The sequence below is a fragment of the Amphibalanus amphitrite genome, unplaced genomic scaffold, assembly GCF_019059575.1.
Source record: "Amphibalanus amphitrite isolate SeventyFive unplaced genomic scaffold, NRLGWU_Aamphi_draft 000649F_arrow, whole genome shotgun sequence".
NCBI lineage: Eukaryota > Metazoa > Arthropoda > Thecostraca > Balanomorpha > Balanidae > Amphibalanus > Amphibalanus amphitrite.
Window position 1 is genome coordinate 365,838 of NW_024882143.1, and position 18,447 is coordinate 384,284.

Here is an 18,447-nt window from a genome sequence, read left to right on the forward strand (position 1 = left end):
ATTTACGAGTTGTATTTTACGTATTTGCGACGCATTGACGAGAGCTTGCACAATTAGTGAGTGGATCGCTATACTGCCATTCCACGTGCTGGTGCCGGCCGGCTGCAGCCCTAACTGCGGTCTGGGCACGCGGACGTCGTACATACGTACAGGGAGGCGTGTGCTTTGTCGGCTGTGCGGTAACGACTCGCCGCGCGGAACGGGCTATCGGGTGTTTGTATACGCAGAAAACGCAAAACAGAACTAGGTGCCGCTGACCATTGGCCGATCCAAGAGGGCATTTGGTGCCCCCCCCCCCCCCCCCCCTCCATCCGCAACGCCCGAAATAGGCGAAAATTTACGGTTTTTCGAGAATTAAAAGGAAACTAAAACATCTTAAACAGTAAAAAAAAAACTTTAAAATTTTAAACTTTTATCAAGAAAAGTTTGTTTTAAACTACAAAGCAGTGGCATAAGGAATTGAAATCCGATGACTTTTTTGGAATTTGGAGAAACTTTTTTTGGCAGTAGGTATGCTTCCCCCTCCCTCACCTCCCGCCGCATCCAGGACCTCCTTTCTGGGTCCGCCAGTGCCGCCGACGACTCAAAGAGCAAAACAGAACAGACCAAGATGCCGCTGACGCCTCTACAAAGTACAAAATCAACCACTGTTAGAATTTTCAGCGGCTGCCACAAAACAACCCAAGTGTGACCTGTGACCGGCGGTACGGCACGTGACTTGTGACCTGTGACCTATGACCGGCGGTACGGCACGTGACCTGTGACCTGTGACCTGTGACCTGTGACCGGTGGTACGGCACGTGACCTGTGACCTGTGGCCGGCGGTACGGCACGTGACCTGTGACCTGTGCCTCGCCAGGAGCCGGGAGCGGACGGGCCGCGGACGGAGTCGGAGCCGGCTGGCGGTGCTGCCGGCGGTGCTGCTGGCGGCGGGGGTCGGCGGCCGGCCTCGCCGCGCTCGGACGGCACCGGCTCGCCGCCACTGAGGGCGCCGGCCGCCGGTCGGCTGCCACCCCTGTCGGCGGCTCCCGGGCTGCTGCCCAGCCAGGTGCGTGACCTTACATACCTACCACACCCGGGGAGCGGGCACCGAGCCGACCAGTGGTGACCCGAGCCGACCAGTGGTGACCCACCTATTACCTACCACACCCGGGGAGCGGGCACCGAGCCGACTAGCGGTGACCCGAGCCGAGCTGACCAGTGGTGACCCGAACACGCCATCCGTCAGCTCTCTGAATCACAGATAGACAGCAGCTCGGAAATGCCATTTGGTTCGGTACCTCACTATCTCGCTGGCCATTAGGTACTCTACGCATTAGGCTGTTCAATGACACCTCAATAAGCAGCTGTGTTGTCAGTAGCACCGTGCAATGGGTGTGGCGAAATTTCCGACGGCAGTACGCAGCTGTGGCGGGTGGCGTGGCCGGTAGGCAGCTGCGGCCGGTAGGCAGCTGCGGCCGGTAGGCAGCTGCGGGCAGTAGGCAGCTGTAGGCAGCAGTTTCTTGTGCCGACGGTGGCTGACGGCGACTGTTCCACCGCCAGGTGATCGCCTCCTCCACGGGCGCCATTATCGCCGTGGCCAACCCGGCGTTGACGCTGCCGGCCACCTCTCAGCCGCTGGCGCTCGTCACGCACGCCAAGCTGGAGCGCGGCAGCAGCGAGCTCACCACCGCACGCGTGAAGACCGAGCCAGCCGTGTCGGCCGGCCGGCGCCGGCTCGGCGACCGCGGCGTCCTCTGACGGCCGACAAGCAGCGCCGCGCAGCGGTCAACTGCCGAAGCTGCCCAGCAGCACCTGTGATACCCATACCATACCCACGTTGAGCTGGACCCCTGCTCGCCGTCTGCAGAAGGTGCACAGCATCCTGCATAAAAAAACACCGGCGCTGGTGTCTGGAAGGACTGGCGGTGATTTTGACGCACTGGTCCGGCGTCCAGGAAGGCGCCGTGTTTTGTACCTTGGCCGGTAGCCAGTGGGCGGTGTTCCGGAGAGGCGGACAGTCCGGCTGCCTGGTCTCCGGTCACCGGCCCGAGGTCAGTCCCGTGACCGACCCTCAGCGGGTCTCTAATGTCCACAGTGAGCTTAGCAGCCGGCCTATCTAATAGGTGTCAAAGTGTGATGGATCTCGGAGCTCGTCTCGTTACGGCTCGCGCCCGCCGCGTGTGCTCCCCCCGTGTGTGCTCCCGGTGTGTGCTCCCGTACCCGCCCGCTGCATGTGTTCGCACTGTGTGTTCCTGTACTCCGTCCGGCGCCGAACTGTGGGCTGCGTCTGTGTGCCCTGTGGCAATACGTGTCGTCTATGGACCGGACTGAACTGCGAGGAAGCGGCTGGTCGCTGGCTTCTGGCCGGGGGTGGAGCGCAGCGCTGCGTCCCGATGTCGGCGCCCGGACGGAGGAGCTGGTCAGACGGCGAGCGCTATATGTGAGACGGCTCGTCCAGAGACGAACGCTGCAGTTGAAACACCAGCTGAGCCGGAGTCACGCGGTGATCGGAATCTCGGGACCAACAGGGCCTAGGGGGGGGGGGGCGAATCGTCTCCAGAGGCCGGCAGCAAGCAGTGTCGGTCGGGGTGGGGGTGGGGGGTGCCCGACTGGGCGGCCCGGTCCCGTCTGGGTGACGGTGCCGGGCCCCGGCTGCCGCGCCGGCCGCGCTCAGAGTTTCGTTTTGTCCCCTGCAGGTGGCGCTAGTGGGCACCTGGCGTTCGCACAGGTAATCTGACGCAGCGTGTCACATGTGCCGCCGCGCCCCGCGGATCTGTCAGTGTGTCTGTCTGTCTGTGTCGGCGCGAGTGAAATGCACTGTCAGATGGGTTTCCTTCTTTGCGACATGGCAGCATGCCAATAGTCATCAAGAAATTCGACTGGATACCACCCGCCATTGCCATTGAGCGATGATGGAGGGGGGAGGGGAGGGCATTTAGCGTCCCTGCTGCCTATTTGCGATAGCTCAAGAAGCCGCCCCCCGCTGCAGGGCTCCTGGAGTTTCACGCACTTCTATCTCGGATCCTGGGATAACTCAAGAACCCGCGCCCCGCTGCAGGGCTCCTGGAGTTTCACGCCCTGCTGGGGGATCTTAGAACACCCCGCCCCTTCTATCTCGGCCATCCTGGGACACACGGCGACACACAGAAGGCGGCGTTCGAAAGAGCGCCAAAAATCACGAAAAAAATAATTCAGTCAAGTTCGGTCAGCAAAGTCATCAACGGTCACATTTCGCCGATTGCAATTCATTCAATTCATATATTTAGCAACTTTCCACCTTACAGTGACTGTTTAAAAATAAGCTACACGCAGGGCTGCAGAGTCGATGGATTTACGGCGACTCCGACTCCGACTCCGACTCCGGCTTTCAAAAACCAGCTCCGACTCCGACTCCGACTCCGGGCAGAAATGTCAACTCCGATCGACTCCAACTCCCGACTCCGACTCCGCACATCTGGCGGCTGCGGAGTCGACAGATTTTCGGTGACTCCAACTCCGACTCCGGCTGGGGTTTCCAATATCGACTCCGACTCCGACTCCGACTCCGGTCACAACTGGGGCATTCCACGATAGATCGTACCACTTTTTTCGAATTTGACACCCTCATCTCTCGGATTTTAACGATAATTGGTCTAAGGGGTAATCAGGGGCTCTGAATCCTCCTGTAACAATTTCAAGCTTATCAGATGAGTGGTTTTTTTTAGTTATAGTGTATAACATGTTTTGGATCTTGCGTTGCAGCCCCAAGTTTGGCGGGCTGTAACTCTAAGACGGATAATCCAAATGTCAAATGCTAGGTATACGGCATTAAACTTGCATTGAAACAAAGAAAAATATGCATTTTCAAAATTTTGAAATATATACTATTTTTGATATATAACACCTCGAGTTTCCTTTAATTTGCATTTTTATGCCTTTGGGACCAATTTTTTTGTATTTTTTATTTACTTAAAAACATTTTTGGATCATTTTTAAGCAGTACCTATGCAAAAAAAATAGGAAGGTGTTCTTTCTATAAATGTACTTATTTTGCGTCACCGTAATGGTCTCGAATTGTAATTTCGGAAAAGAGCCTACAAATGGTGTGGTAAAGCTGCCTAGTGACATCACTGGTTACTGAAAGTTCAGTTGAAGTCTTTTTCGCCTCACTTTTGCATTGTTGATCTTTCGTGACGTCATTCGTACGTCACTAGGGTCATAAGAGTTTTTCGTCAATAACCCTCGATCAAATTGAGCTAGAGAGACGGGAAAGCTACCAATGGACTCGGAAAGACATTGCGAATTGAATGATGTGCAATATGATCTCATTCACTCAGCTTCGTGGCCTGACCCGACTGTTAACCATCTCTGTAGCGGCGCTGTTTGTCCTGTTTGTCCTGTTTGGTTGGCTTTGCCGCGGACTCGAGCGGTTACGTGATGCCCGGGGGCTGGCTGCCGGCTGGGCCGCCCGGTCGGGGCGCGGAGCCAAATACACGGCAGTGTGCTGACCCGAGGTCAGCGACTTAAGCTGACTTCACCAGAACAAACAGTATACCATTCGACGCGCCGGAGCTAGGCAAACACAAAGATGCTAAAATCGCGGCTCTGCGACCATTTGTTGCGAAGTTATCTATCAAAAACCGGACCCGTAATTTGGGTCACTTGAAATGACCTCAGGGGTAACCAATGAAACCGAGACCTTAAATTGTGGTATTATTCGATGCATCTTGTAACGGCGCACATGCTCGTTTTTTCCGCAAGGTTCTAGCTCCATTAGGGGCGAAACGGCGAGCTGGGGTTGTACCGACCCCCGGAAACTCATTTTGTATATGTTACGGGCCATATGCTAACTCGGGTAGTATGCAAACTACCCGGGCAGTATGCAAACTACCCAACAGCCCGGGCAGTATGCATACCGCCCGGGTAGTATGCATACTACCCGACCGCTTGGGCAGTATGCATACCGCCCGGGTAGTTTGCATACTGCCCGGGTAGTATGCATACTACCCACCTTTCATCTCACGGGCAGGATGTTTACTCGGGCAGTATGCTGACCGTGGCTCGTGAGGCTAGTTAATGCCATAGCTCGCATACAATGTCAATGGCAGACACTTAAACCCGCACGGGGCCGCGCTCGGCACCAGCCGTGCCGTTTTTTTGGGAGGGGGGATTGAACACCCATAACTCGACTCCTGTGCCACTTAGCGGCACAGGAGTAAGCTGCATGTAAGATGCCGTAAGCGGCATTCAAAATAACATAAAAATTCATGGAAAAAACTCCTTTCATGTTTTAGGTCAGACCAAAGATCAGGTCACCAGAGGTCATCAAAGGTCAATTTTCACCTTTTTAACTTTTTTAAAAATCGGCCCACAAGCTCGGAAACTAATAGAGCTAAAGCGCCGCAAAGATGCGCATTCAGTAGCTCTACTAACGCTTTCTGGAATAAGCTCTCAAAGTTGACCTAAGCTCAACAGTGTAGCCTCCAGAGGGCAACAACGCCTAAAATAGCTGTTTTGACGATTTATACATTTTACGGCAAAATTAGTTTACCTTAGATAGGCACGACATTGCGTTTGCCGGCATCGTGTTCCTCTCGTCGAGACGTGTGGAGTTAACTATAATTTGGCTTTTAAGACCACTTTAAAATTTGACCTAAGGTCAAGGTCATGACCTTACATGAAAAGGTCATGTTGGTTATCAGACGATCCTTATCGTCGACTTAAACACATCTAAGGTTATTTCCATTGCTCGAATACGTCTCCAATAAAAAGTAGGTAATCGTAAAAAACTACTGCAAATCTGTTATGACCTGACATGGCCTCATGGTCATAAAGAAGGGTCACTACATGTGCAATTTGCCGATTCAGTGTGTTGTGTTTACATGGAACCCGATATTTGAGAGCGTTTAGAAGGACTTTAATCCAAAAAGGCGTCTTTCAACTTTCTCCTGTCAACTTCTAAGAGACTGCAAAATTGGCCTGACCTTAGGTCATCGGTTGGACATCAAAAATCCAATGCATGTATTTTATACATGCTTTTACTGCTATTGATCGCTGAAAGTTTCAAAGCGATCGTTCAGTCGGGGTAGCTATGGCGAACAAGTTCTAACCTTTTCTGAGGTAAGGTCACTTAATCTGTCCTGCAGTTACCTGACCATTAGAACTTGTTACGCCTTGCATACAAATGGTTTCATGCAGCATTAGCTATTGAAACTGTACTTACGCCCTCTACAGGTCCAGATGCCAAACCAAAGCCATCGAGTGATGATACTATAGATCAGTCGTCATTTATGAAAATGACTTGTTGGTCGCTGGCTAATAAACAATGAAATTCTGGGGAAAAATTTCAGTCTGTATATTCTAATTATTATTCCATCCTTCAATCGATAAAACACGCTTGACGGCAAAACAGACTTCGTAATTAAGCTATTTTACTCAGAGATCCATTTTTATTTTTAAAATGGACATGGAATACACAACTTCAAGACGAGAGGCGGGCAGTATGCAAACTGCCCAAGCTTTTGGGCGGTATGCATACTGCCCAAGGGGTCGGGTAGTATGCATACTACCCGGGCGGTATGCATACTGCCCGGGCTGTTGGGTAGTTTGCATACTGCCCGGGCAGTTTGCATACTGCCCAAGTAAGCATATGACCCGTAACATATATATTTAAATGAGGGACTTATAGAAGAACACCTTTCTAATTTTTTGCATGTCGATTTTAAAGGACCTGAGGTTTATTTTGAAAAAATAAAAATGGCAAAAATTTTGGTCCCAAGGGCCATTATAGACAATATAAAAAATACTACGACTTTTTTCAATATGTTAAGCTTTTCTTTCCAATTTTGAAAATACTGTATTAATCTTTGATTCATTGTTAGTTCAAAGCTGTTTACCGTTTGTTGCTTGCTTAGCTCGTTTTTGAGTTATAGCTCATCAAACTCACCCTTACCATCTGAAGTTTAGAAAATATTATGCAATGTAACTCAAAACGTTTTGATCTGAGAAGTCTGATATTTTGACAGGTGTTTTTGGAGCCTATGATTACCCCTTGTACCAATTTTCATTCAAATCTGAGAGATGAGGGTGACGGGCCTGGTACGATCTATCGTGGAATGCCCCAACTGTCGACTCCGACCGACTCCGACTCCGACTCCGACTCCGACTCCGCAGCCCTGCGGCTACACGTCTTGTGAATAAAAAGGTGGGACATAAAACGAGATGACAATAAAAGGATGACATGAAAACACACACACACACACACACACACACACACACACACACACACACACACACACACACACACACACACACACACACACACACACACACACACACACACACACACACACACACACACCATCACCATCACCACCACACTAGGGTCAGAGGTCAATCGGCCAACCAGACACATTCGTAGGTATCATCGCCTCATGTCATCGTCTAAAAGAAAATAAGACGGCGCTTGAACTGATAGATATATGCTGGGCATTACGCACATCAGGCGGGAGGCGGTTGTATGTACAAATCAGCTGCCCTAAAACTGAAGCGACGGACTCCGGAGGTGTCTACAGCATGTGAGCGCCTCAGCTGGTGAGATTGTCTCGTATCATAGCCATGGTCAGCAGTAGGTAGTCAACATTGCGGCTATGTCACCTGGCTAGCCCGTGAACATGAGTCTCTTCAGCAGGCAGAAGAGCAGACCAGTTGATCAGCCCTGCCCCTAAGCCAACGAAGGAGGCCATTTACGACATCAGATATGTGATCGTACCTACTTCCTCACCTTCCGCTCACAATCCGCGCACAAAAATTGATCAACTTTTGTACTCGGTGGAGCTGCGTTACACCGCAAGTGCCATACGGTGCGATGCAATATCTGATAGAGGAGAGCACAAGTGCACTGAAGATATGAACTGAACCAACGTCTCTTTAGGAAGTACATGTTTGGCATGAGACAGAATCAGTATGCCTGTCGACCTCGCTACAAGCTGATCGAAGTGTGGTTTGAAAGCTTAAGGTGCCTATTCATCACCACGCCAAGGTTCTTTACTGTGTGACTCTCAGTATTGACAGTGGGGCCGAACTTAATACTAACAGGAGGCACATGACGCAGCATAGCCTTCGTACCGAATACAATCGGTTGTGTTTTAGCTGTGTCTACTTTCATAGAATGGCTAGTGAACCAATCAAGCACGACCGATAGGGTGTTTTCTATGGTTGTCACAAGTTGCTGTAGCTTGTTTCTCTTTCCGGTCACTAAGATTTGCGTATCATCGGCATATTGTAGGGGAGAGTGGGGAAAGATGCCCAGGGTTTTGCTATGTCATATAGGGGAAAGTGGGGCAATGCCGATACTTTTCTGTTTGAGACTCTGTAGCAGACAAACAAAGCCGGCAGTAGAAAATCCAGCGGCATTTCTGACAAACCTCATCAATTGACTATACATCGCAAATGTGCTTTTGTGTCATTGATCTTTGAGTCAGCTGAGATAAAGACAAATGTCCAAAAAGAGAAACTACGGGAAATGCTGAAAACCTATGGGGAAGGCCGAAATGGATGACGGGGAATGCCGAAAACCTTTTTAATTTAATTTTTCACTTTCAAAACTAATTTTAAATTCAACATGAATAAATGAACCCCAATGGAAAATAGTCCCAAAGTTTCAGAGCACGCCCCTACCCTCATCCTTCTTCGCTTCCCTAGCCGTCTGAATGGAGCAGCGGCCGCGCCTGGCTGAATGGCGGTGCCGCCGTGCCGAGCCCAATAAAAACGACGGCTCAATCCGCCGACAGTGTTTGTGCACTGCAAAATCACAGGCTTAAAGGAACAGAGGCTTATATGCATCAAATTAACAGGTTGGGACAACGCCGAAAATTTTTCCCACAATTTCGGCTTTACCCCAGTGGCACCCATATTGGCACCCGGAAAAAAATAGGTACCTACACATGTGGTAAAATAAGCAATATCACAGCATGTCCCGTTTATATGGATTATAATTGACACCGTAGACAGCAATAATTGAGTTTTAATTTTATACAACTTGGTGAATTATAGCAATTTTGTTTCCAGGTGTTAGGCTCTGTCCCAACTCCCAACTCCCATTCGGCATTGACGACACGACGATTGATGACATCGAGTAATGGGCAGCCAATGCCTCCAAAAGATATCTGCAGTAGCCGAATACTGACGTCATCTAATCCACTGGACGTCGTCGGATTCATGGCTACCATGTCTGCCATGAGTTCATCCAACGACACAGGATGCACCGTGAAAGAATATGAACAAAAATAAACGTTTCGACAATTTTCGAAAAAGTGGCGCATAACGCGGGAACGGATAGAAATACGGTGCCGCGGAAAAGCGCCCCCAATAGCTAATTGAACGCTCTTTCTTATCAATGTCGTTGGAGGTTAATGTAATCTAAGGTCGACGGTTTAGCCAAAAACTGTAAAAAGTGACCTTTTCGTGGATTTTTCTTTTCAGTAGGTAACCTTTTACTGAAAACTCGGACAACAACTTTTTTACGGGAATCATGTTTCTCTCGTTAGAGACGCGTCGCATAGCATATCTAACGTCAACTCACAAACCCGGGTATCCCTCCCCAAGATTTCTTTTCTATCCGATGGGAACTATTGCAGGAGGGGGGGGAGGACTCGACGCATAGTTGGCATGGTCATAACAATGGTAGTCAAAAAATTCCAACTTTTAACTCACCTAATAAGTTTTGCTAGAAAAACACAGCTAAAGTATTTTTCATCTAACCGTGAGTGCTGAATTTATATACTGATATGTATAATGGGGTGATAGATGGAGAAGATGGTTTCTGATTCTCTCGGTTTAAATATGATTTTATATGACCTTATCTTATGATATGCCTACCTAAACATGTGTTTGATTTCATTGCTTGCTTTCCATGAGTTACTTTTCTTTTCTACCTTTCTGCCATTTACAGGTACCATATAGATAACATGATTCATGTGATCTATGCAGCTATACCTAAGTTATAGACTGAAACAGAAGTCGCTAGTTGGCTCCGCGACGGGTGCTAGCAGTGCCTCTTTGGAGTGCCTCTAACCCGTCTGAGCGGCGCTGCTGATCGATGGGATCGTCCAGCCGCCGAGGAGCGCAGGACCGGCCCGCCGCCGGCAGGACCAAGGCCCTGGCAGGACCACCATCTGCCGTAGGATTGGCCAGCCGCCGAGGGGCGCAGGACCGGCCCGCCACCGGCAGGACCAAGGCAGGACCACCATCTGCCGTAGGATTGGCCAGCCGCCGAGGGGCGCAGGACCGGCCCGCCACCGGCAGGACCACCATCTGCCGTAGGATTGGCCAGCCGCCGAGGAGCGCAGGACCGGCCCGTCCACCGGCAGCCGGTCACCTCTGTCTGTTCCGTTAATCCAGTGGCGTATCCAAGGGGGGATCCTGGGGGTCCTAGGATCCCCCCTGGAGCCTAGAAAAAAAGTTTTTTTATAACACGGAAAAAATTGAAATGACTTCAAGGGCCCTTTTGACCACTTCCCATTTTATTCGCTAAAAGAAAAAGTATTGTAGAACTCTTTTAGGGACCCTTTGAGGATTATTAGAGGACACATTTAGGCCAATGATGGACCTTGTGAAGTATACAGAGGGCCCTCTCAGGTACACAGAGGGCCCTTTCAGGCACACAGAGGGCCCTCTCAGGCACACAGGGGCCCTCTCAGGCACACAAAGGCCCTCTGAGACACACAAAGGGCCCTCTCAGGCACACAGACGGTCCTCTGAGAATCACAGAGGGCCCTTCCAGGCACACAGAGGGCCCTCTAAGGCACACAGAGGGCCCTCTCAGGCACACAGAGGGCCCTCTCAGGCACACAGAGGGCCCTCTCAGGCACACAGAGGGCCCTCTCACGCTCACAGAGGGCCCTCTCAGGCACACATAGGGCCCTCTCAGGCACACAGAGGGCCCTCTCAGGCACACAGAGGGCCCTCTCAGGTACATAGAGGTCCCTCTCAGGCACACAGAGGGCCCTCTCAGGCTCACAGAGGGCCCTCTCAGGCACACAGAGGGCCCTCTCAGGCACACAGAGGGTCCTCTCAGGCACACAGAGGGCCCTCTAGGGCTCACAGAGGGCCCTCTCAGGCACACATAGGGCCTTCTCAGGCACACAGAGGGCCCTCTCAGGCAAACAGAGGGCCCTCTCAGGTACACAGAGGGCCCTTTCAGGCACATAGAGGGCGCTCTCAGGTACACAGAGGGTCCTCTTAGACACACAGAGGGCCCTCTCAGGCAAACAGAGGGCTCTCTCAGGTACACAGAGGGCCCTTTCAGGCACACAGAGGGCCCTCTCAGGCTCACAGAGGGCCATCTCAGGCACACATAGGGCCCTCTCAGGCACACAGAGGGCCCTCTCAGGTACACAGAGGGCCCTTTCAGGCACACAGAGGGCCCTCTCAGGCTCACAGAGGGCCCTCTCAGGCACACATAGGGCCTCTCAGGCACACAGAGTGCCCTCTCAGGCACACATAGGGCTCTCTCAGGCACACAGAGGGTTCTCTGAGACACACAGAGGGTCCTTTCAGGCAAACAGAGGGCCGTCTCAGGTACACAGAGAGCCCTCTCAGGCACACATAGGGCCCTCTCAGGCACACAGAGGGCCCTCGCAGGCAAACAGAGGGCCCTCGCAGGCAAACAGAGGGCCCTCTCAGGTACACAGAGGGCCCTCGCAGGCAAACAGAGGACCCTTTCAGGCACACAGAGGGCCCTCTCAAACACACAGAGGGCCCTCTCAGGTACTCAGGGGGGCCTCCCAGGCACACAAAGGGCCCTCTAAGACCAGCAGAGGGCCCCTTAAGACGAACAGAAGGCCCTCTGAGCCGAGGTACGAGGGTCAATGTCAGGCCACAAGGTACCCTAAGAGGCCACCAGACGGCCCTCTTAGATCAAAGATGGTCCCTGGAGGTCACCAAAGGACCCTCTGAGGTGAACAAAGGGCCCTCTGAGATCGAAGAGATCAAAGAGATCAAAGAGGGCCCTCTAAGGCGAATGGAGGACCTTCAAGGGCGACAAAGTGCCCTCTGAGGCCACTGGAGGGCCTTCTGAGGTGATATGAGGCTATGTCAGACCACCATGAGCCCTATGAGGTCATCAGGCCCTCTGAGATCAAAGAGGGTCCTTGGAAGTCATCGGAGGACCCCTTAAGGCTCATTGAGGCGAACAAAGGCCAGAGGGCCCCCTTAGACACCACAAAGAAGTAAAAAAGATCCCTCTGAGGTCAAAGACAGCTCTCTGAGATGTAATAGGGCCATTTGAGGCCTCCGAGGGCCCTCTGATGCCACAGAGAGGCGCCCTCTGATGCCAAAATAGGGTCCTCTGAAGTCTAAATCCACCAGAGGGCCCTCTGAGGCGAACAGAGGGCCCTAACATCCACCTCAAAGAGGGCCCTCTGAAAATCAACTGGCCCTCGGAGTCAGTGTCCCAAAATCGTATTTTGGCTTGGGTGTCAGAGGGGGGAAAGGTCACCCAAAAGAGGGATAAGAGTGGACAATTGTCAGTCACAGGGCAGTCGGAGCCCTCTGAGAAGGCCACTTGAGCCTTACAACAGAGGGCCCTCTGAGGTGATATGAAGGCTATGTCAGGCCACTATGGGCTCTATGAGGTCATCAGGCACTCTGAGGAAAAAGCTGGCCCTCTGAGGCGAACAGAGGGCCCTTGGACAATCAGAGAACTTTTTAGGTCAACTAGGGGCCTTATGAGGCCAGCAAAGGGACCCTTTGGGACACAAACAGGGCCTCTCAGGCACCCGGAGGGACCTCTTTTCTAAGGCAAACAGGGGGTCACCTTAGATCAGGGGTCGGCAAATGGTGGGGCATGCCCCCTTTGGGGGTAATGGAGCCCTTTCGGTGGGGGTAATGAGGGATTCTGAGAAAGCCTATCTTTTTAGAGTTTGTAGCTCCAGTGATGGAGCCATCGTGACTGTTGCATCCCAAGGTTCAAAGATTAGCCCAGGCACTGGACTGTGCGCTGATCCGAGGAAATCAGCATTGGAGGCCCAAAAATAAGTGCACTTTTATCCATCTTTTTACAATGAAAAGGGTGTCAGAATATTTACAAATTTGGATATAGGATAGCCCATACTTTTATCTACCTGTCGGATAACATTTTTTTGTTGAATTCAAAATAAATAAGAAATAAATGTATATAAATGAGAACATGTTTTCTCGTTCAGTTAGCCATTTGTTCACGCTGGAGGTATATACTTCACAAATGCAGCTGTACTTTGCGTGCATTTTCTTGCTTTTGAATGTTGGTTGCATTGTTGGGCATTGTTGGTTGTCGTTGCTAATTTGTCGGAACTAGTCATTTACGTTGGTTTTGAAAAGGGTTTTGAGAAATAACGATACATTATATAGGGCCACAAGAAGCAGTAAAAATAAGTAAGAAATAGCTCGAAAAAATGGTCAAAAAAGGAAAGAATATTATCCATCACTACCTCATCACGACCGGATCAGAAAACGTGTGGTGCGAAGATGTCATTCCGGGTATCAAGCCAGAGTCAGGGCAAGAAAAATGTGAAACGAAACATAATTTCTAGCAAAAAGGCAACTTTTTAGCCTCCCGTATAACTAAAAGGAAAAAAAATGTTCACAGACGAAACCATCAATCGAGATAAGAGATAACGCTGAGGACAATCAGATTTGCAAGTTTACTTTTGCAAACACTGACTCCTGTGAGACTCACACAGCAAGAAGAAAAACAGGACGCTATCGACGGCGCCAGTCTCAGCATACTTCCTATAGTGCCTAGTGCCTTATTTTATTCTGGAGAAAAAAAAGACTCACTGAAAGGAGCTACAACTTGACCAGCAGTTAATGTGAAAAGAACAACTCGCCATCGCAGTTCGAAGCTACGCCGCGCTAAATAATGCCATACCCATGGCAGTGATACGCCACTACATCCAAAAGAAGTCAGCTTATTCAATCAAACAATGAAGTTTATCCAGTGTGTCGTATGGGGTTGTAGTTCATTATGGTCTGGATCAAATCATCTCGGAAGAATGCTCGATGAAATGATGGAATTCGTACCCTTCGCATCAATGTTAAACGATGAAGGTTGCCGCTCTTAAATGTTACCGCAAAACTTGCATCGGGATCGGGAAGCTCAAGAATACGCCAGTCTGCGAAGAACGGACGGAAAAAATAGCGGTGGAGCAGAAAACAAGATGCATAGGACTGATTGGAGTAGAAGTAGCTGGGACAAACATCTGTGCCGGTGGTGGCCTGTTATTACAGGAACTTCTACTTTGGATATCTCAGGAAACTGGCAGGTCACCATTTCTAGGCCAGCTGTGGACATTTTTGATGGAGAAGCCAAGAAATGTGCCAAGGGCGAAGAGCATACTGTAACTAACGAGCTACAGAATATGACGGAGGCGCCGGGGGCACTAATCGTTTGGCCGAACGGGGAAGAGCACTCGATCCGCGCCCCGGCAGGTTACCTGTGCTCCAGCTTCCGAGCTGAGATGGTCGCCCTCCGAGCTGCTCTCTCCTAGCTGCTGGAGAACCCGCCGCACGCCGAAGACACCATCGTAGCCTGTACCGACTCGCAGTCCGCCTTCGCCGCCATCCGAGGTGGCTGGGCCGCCCAGCACTCCTCGCTCGGAGTGGACATCTGGAGAGCCCTCTGGGGACTGACAGCTGGAGGCCTGTTGGTCTACCTACAGTGGGTGCCCTCACAATGCAGGTTGGAAGGCAACGAGAGGGCCGACACCATCGCCAAGAAGGCAAACATACTCGACTAAAAACAAATCCTTATAGACGTCCAGAAGGCCCACTGGGCCGCCGCCAGAGTGGCGAGGGCTCGCACCGTCGGGGCCTGGCCAGCCGGCTGGTTCCACCAGCTGACGGGGATCTACTCCCGCCTACCGTTGCCGGCGGCGACCGGCCAGCGGCGGTGGACATCCACCAGCTCCGCGCCGGCCACTGGACAAGCTCCTCCCAATGGCGCCACAGAGTCGGGTTGACGCCCTCCTGGCTGTCGGGATGCAACCAGTGCGACGACCGACAATGCAGAGCCGCACTCTACCCGTCTGCTGAGAGGAGGCGGACAGCCCAAGCATGTCCTGCGGTGCCCGGCTCTGATGGGAGTGGACATCTCGGTCCACCACGATGCCACCACGATGTTTGCAGCATCGTGGTGGCCCTGGGGGCCGCCCACAGGTCACTTCAGAGCTGCTCGGCTACGTCTCCATGGGACGAAGGGACACAATAAAAGCAACAATAGCTACAGCATGACAACGTGATGGGAACGACCGTCACAAGAGCTATCGCCTTATCATTCAGCAGCGAGTGGAAAACGAGCAGACGGAGGGATACGTTGCAATTGGTGATGCGCATGTGCGAATGTGTGAAAGTGCGACTATGTGTAGATGCGTGGTGCGAAAAAGTGGGTAGCAGAGAAGAACAGTGAAGACACCGTTGCAGCAGACACACATTTTCCCGTAAAGTCCCCCATCGGCATTACCGCCAACCTTTACCACCAGCGCGGTCGGTGCACTGTCGCGCGAGTTTGTAGCCAGCCATGTCAGAGATGTGAACAATCCAGCACACGGGGGAAGAAGAAAGGGATGATAGCCACCCTTTCTCGCTGGATCCCGCGGTGAAAATGGACTAACGCCATTTTCAAGCCCACTGGTGCAATGTGAGATGAACTTGACATGAGGACATCAATGGGTGTCGATGAACGTGAAATGATGTTCCAATACAGATTCATATCGAACAGAAGCCTTTCTTATTCTGAGCTACGAGCAATAGATAGTACAAAAACAAAATATATTACATAAAATTCAGCCTGTCGACAGGAAACAATAAAAGGGTATTGTGTTACAACATATGGGTTCATATTACGGCTTCAGAAATTTGGGCCTCCAATGCTGATTTCCCAAATCAGCGCACAGTCCATATATAGAGAAGTCTGTGGCCCAGGCCAAAGGCACAGCACACATTGATTAGATACCAATTTTCATGTACCTGCTCGCCTCACCATCTCACCCCTCCGTACAGTCGTACAAAAGCAGCTGCAACTTTTAACCGTCGCCCGTCTGTTGGCGTTTCAACAGCCGCTAACGTAAGGGGGAGGAGTCGATCGGACCCCCGCGGCCTCTCGGACTCTGAGATGGAACTGTGCATAAAAAAGACGAGCGTGCTACCCGTGACAATAAGAAGCCGCTGCTGCCCATTTTTAAGGTCCTTGGTCATTCCGTCTCATTCAAGAGGGCAATGACAAGTGTCGAGAAAATCGGGACCCGCTATAACTTCTTGAAGTGAGATTTTATGGCTCAAGATGATCTCCAGAAAAAGCTCATAAGCCAACGGTCATTATGGGTACAGAGGCCACTTTCACCAACAGAAAAATAGCCGCCTGCCGGAATTTTTTTGCCTAAAGATCGTTCCACATATGGAGCGTAAACGGTAAAGCCCTATCCGCTTACGAGCCCATCGCGTTTACATCGGGATACACAAATACCCAAAGAGTTCCAGGACGGTATGGAATTTCAGTAAACTTGGTTGTGTCAGCAATGGGGTCTGGTAGGTGGGGGTAATGGCCCTGCCTGGCGCCCAAAAAGGGGGCACGACCCCGAATGACCTGCCGACCACTGCCTTAGATGATATGAGGGCTATTTTAGGCCACTAGGGGCCTCATGTATTAGACCAACATACGGTCATTTGAAGTAAAAGAGAACCTTTTGAGGTAAAAAGGGCCCCTGGAGAGAAAACAGTGGGATCTTTCAGGTACCCAGAAGGTCCATGGAGGCCACTAGAGGACCCTTTGAGGCCAGTGATGGTCTTCAGAGGCCATCAGAGGGTCCCTCTGAGGGTAACAGAGGGTCCTTAAGACGACCAGAGGCCCTCCGTGAAAATGCGGGCGTCACAAGGCCCGGTTTGCATCAAAGGTCAGGTAGCTATGCCCAGTTTTGGCTCTCTGTTGCCTGCCGACGTGTTCCGAGCTGTCGCAAAAAAAACGATGTGGTGGCACCCACGCCCCCCCCCCCCCCGGCCGGCCAGGGTCCTTCTAACCAGGGATTCGGAGGCGTGGAAATTTCAGACGGCTCCTGCTCCGGCTCCGGAGAAAAAAAATCGGTTTCGGCTCCGGCTCCGGCTCCGGCTTCGACTCCAGTACTCAGTTCATCCTTTATACGAGGGCAGCGATTTTCGAGGAGCGCTGTGGCCCGAAAGTTTGAACTTTGAATTGTGAAAAACGCCCGCCCGCCGCAAAACGCAAACACCGCAAAACGCGCAAAACGCACGCCCGAAACGCCAACGCAAAGGTCGCAAAAAATAAACAAACGCCCGCCCGCCGCAAACCGCAAATAAAAAAACGCAAAAACGCCGCAAAACAATAAAACCGCCCGCATCGCACGCCCGCTAACCGCCAACCGAAAACACCTAAAAATCGCCCGCCCGCCGCCAAAAAAAAAAAACACCGCAAAAAAACGAAAAAGCGGCCGCCAACCGCAAACAAATTTAACACCGCAAACGACGCAAAAAAAAGAAAACCGCCCGCATCGCCCGTTCATCCTTTATACAAATACATACGGGTGTAAAAGAAAAGATGAAGGATTGGTTGACGTTGCTTCTGTATTTGCATAACAAGGCTATTTTGAATACCACATATTTTACTGCCTAGTGCCTTGTAGGTACTGTGAAACCGAACTAGGTCAATAATGTTTTCCTCTTAAAAAAAGCAAAAAAAAAACAGCCGGAGTCGCCGCCTTTTTTGCCGCTCCGGCTCCGGCTCCGGGCTATATTGTTTCACGGCTCCGGCTCCGGCTCCAGGCAAAATATGCCGGCACCGGCGGCTCCTCCGGCTCCAGCTTCGGCTCCGCACCCCTGCATCTATAACTCGGCTTCTGAGCCACGTACCAACACGCCTAAGGCAGTGTTCCAAGGGACGCAAGCAAACAATAATGAGGAAATTACGCCTGTCACTTTTTAGATCAGTTCAAAATTCAGTTCACATAGGTCATCCAAGGTTAAATTTCGCCAATTTTCAGGTCCAATTTCGACAATTTTCAACAAACCACCGCATGATTCGGAAATGAATAGAGCTACAGTACCGGGGAAAAGCGTAGTTAATAGCTCTTTTAACACCCCTTTCGCCGTTTCCATCCTCAGGACATTCAAATCCTTCTCCTCCATGCCGCAACCCCTGATCCGGACTGGACCTGGGCGGGCAACTTTTTTCCATGCGGGCGGCTCCCATTGGAGCGCACTGCAGCTCCTAAGGAAGCACACTCGTAACCGGGTGCAGTGAGCACTTGGGAGGCTGGTCGGCCTGTCCTGTTGGACAGGCTCAGCCCCAGTGAGTCACCAAGGTGCCCGCCCAGACCAATGTCTCCCTCAATTCCTATCATCCCTCCGGCCCTGAAATGGTCTCGTTAGACCGAAAGCCGAAGGGCCTGGATCCAACCCAACAAAACAAACAAAGCTCTTTTAACGCTCTTTCTGTAA

At 51.3% G+C, this 18,447-nt stretch overlaps 1 protein-coding gene across 1 annotated transcript in view; it reads left to right on the plus strand.

The window, feature by feature from the left end:
• The window catches only part of LOC122363965 (NGFI-A-binding protein homolog), a 53,885-nt gene extending 51,048 nt beyond the window's left edge, over positions 1-2,837 (plus strand). The window contains exons 12-13 of the mRNA XM_043333843.1: positions 860-1,048; positions 1,543-2,837. Of these exons, the coding sequence (XP_043189778.1) occupies positions 860-1,048; positions 1,543-1,740 (387 nt within the window). The 3' untranslated portion in view covers positions 1,741-2,837. The remainder of the gene's footprint in view (positions 1-859; positions 1,049-1,542) is intronic.
• Positions 2,838-18,447: the final 15,610 nt, after the last annotated feature.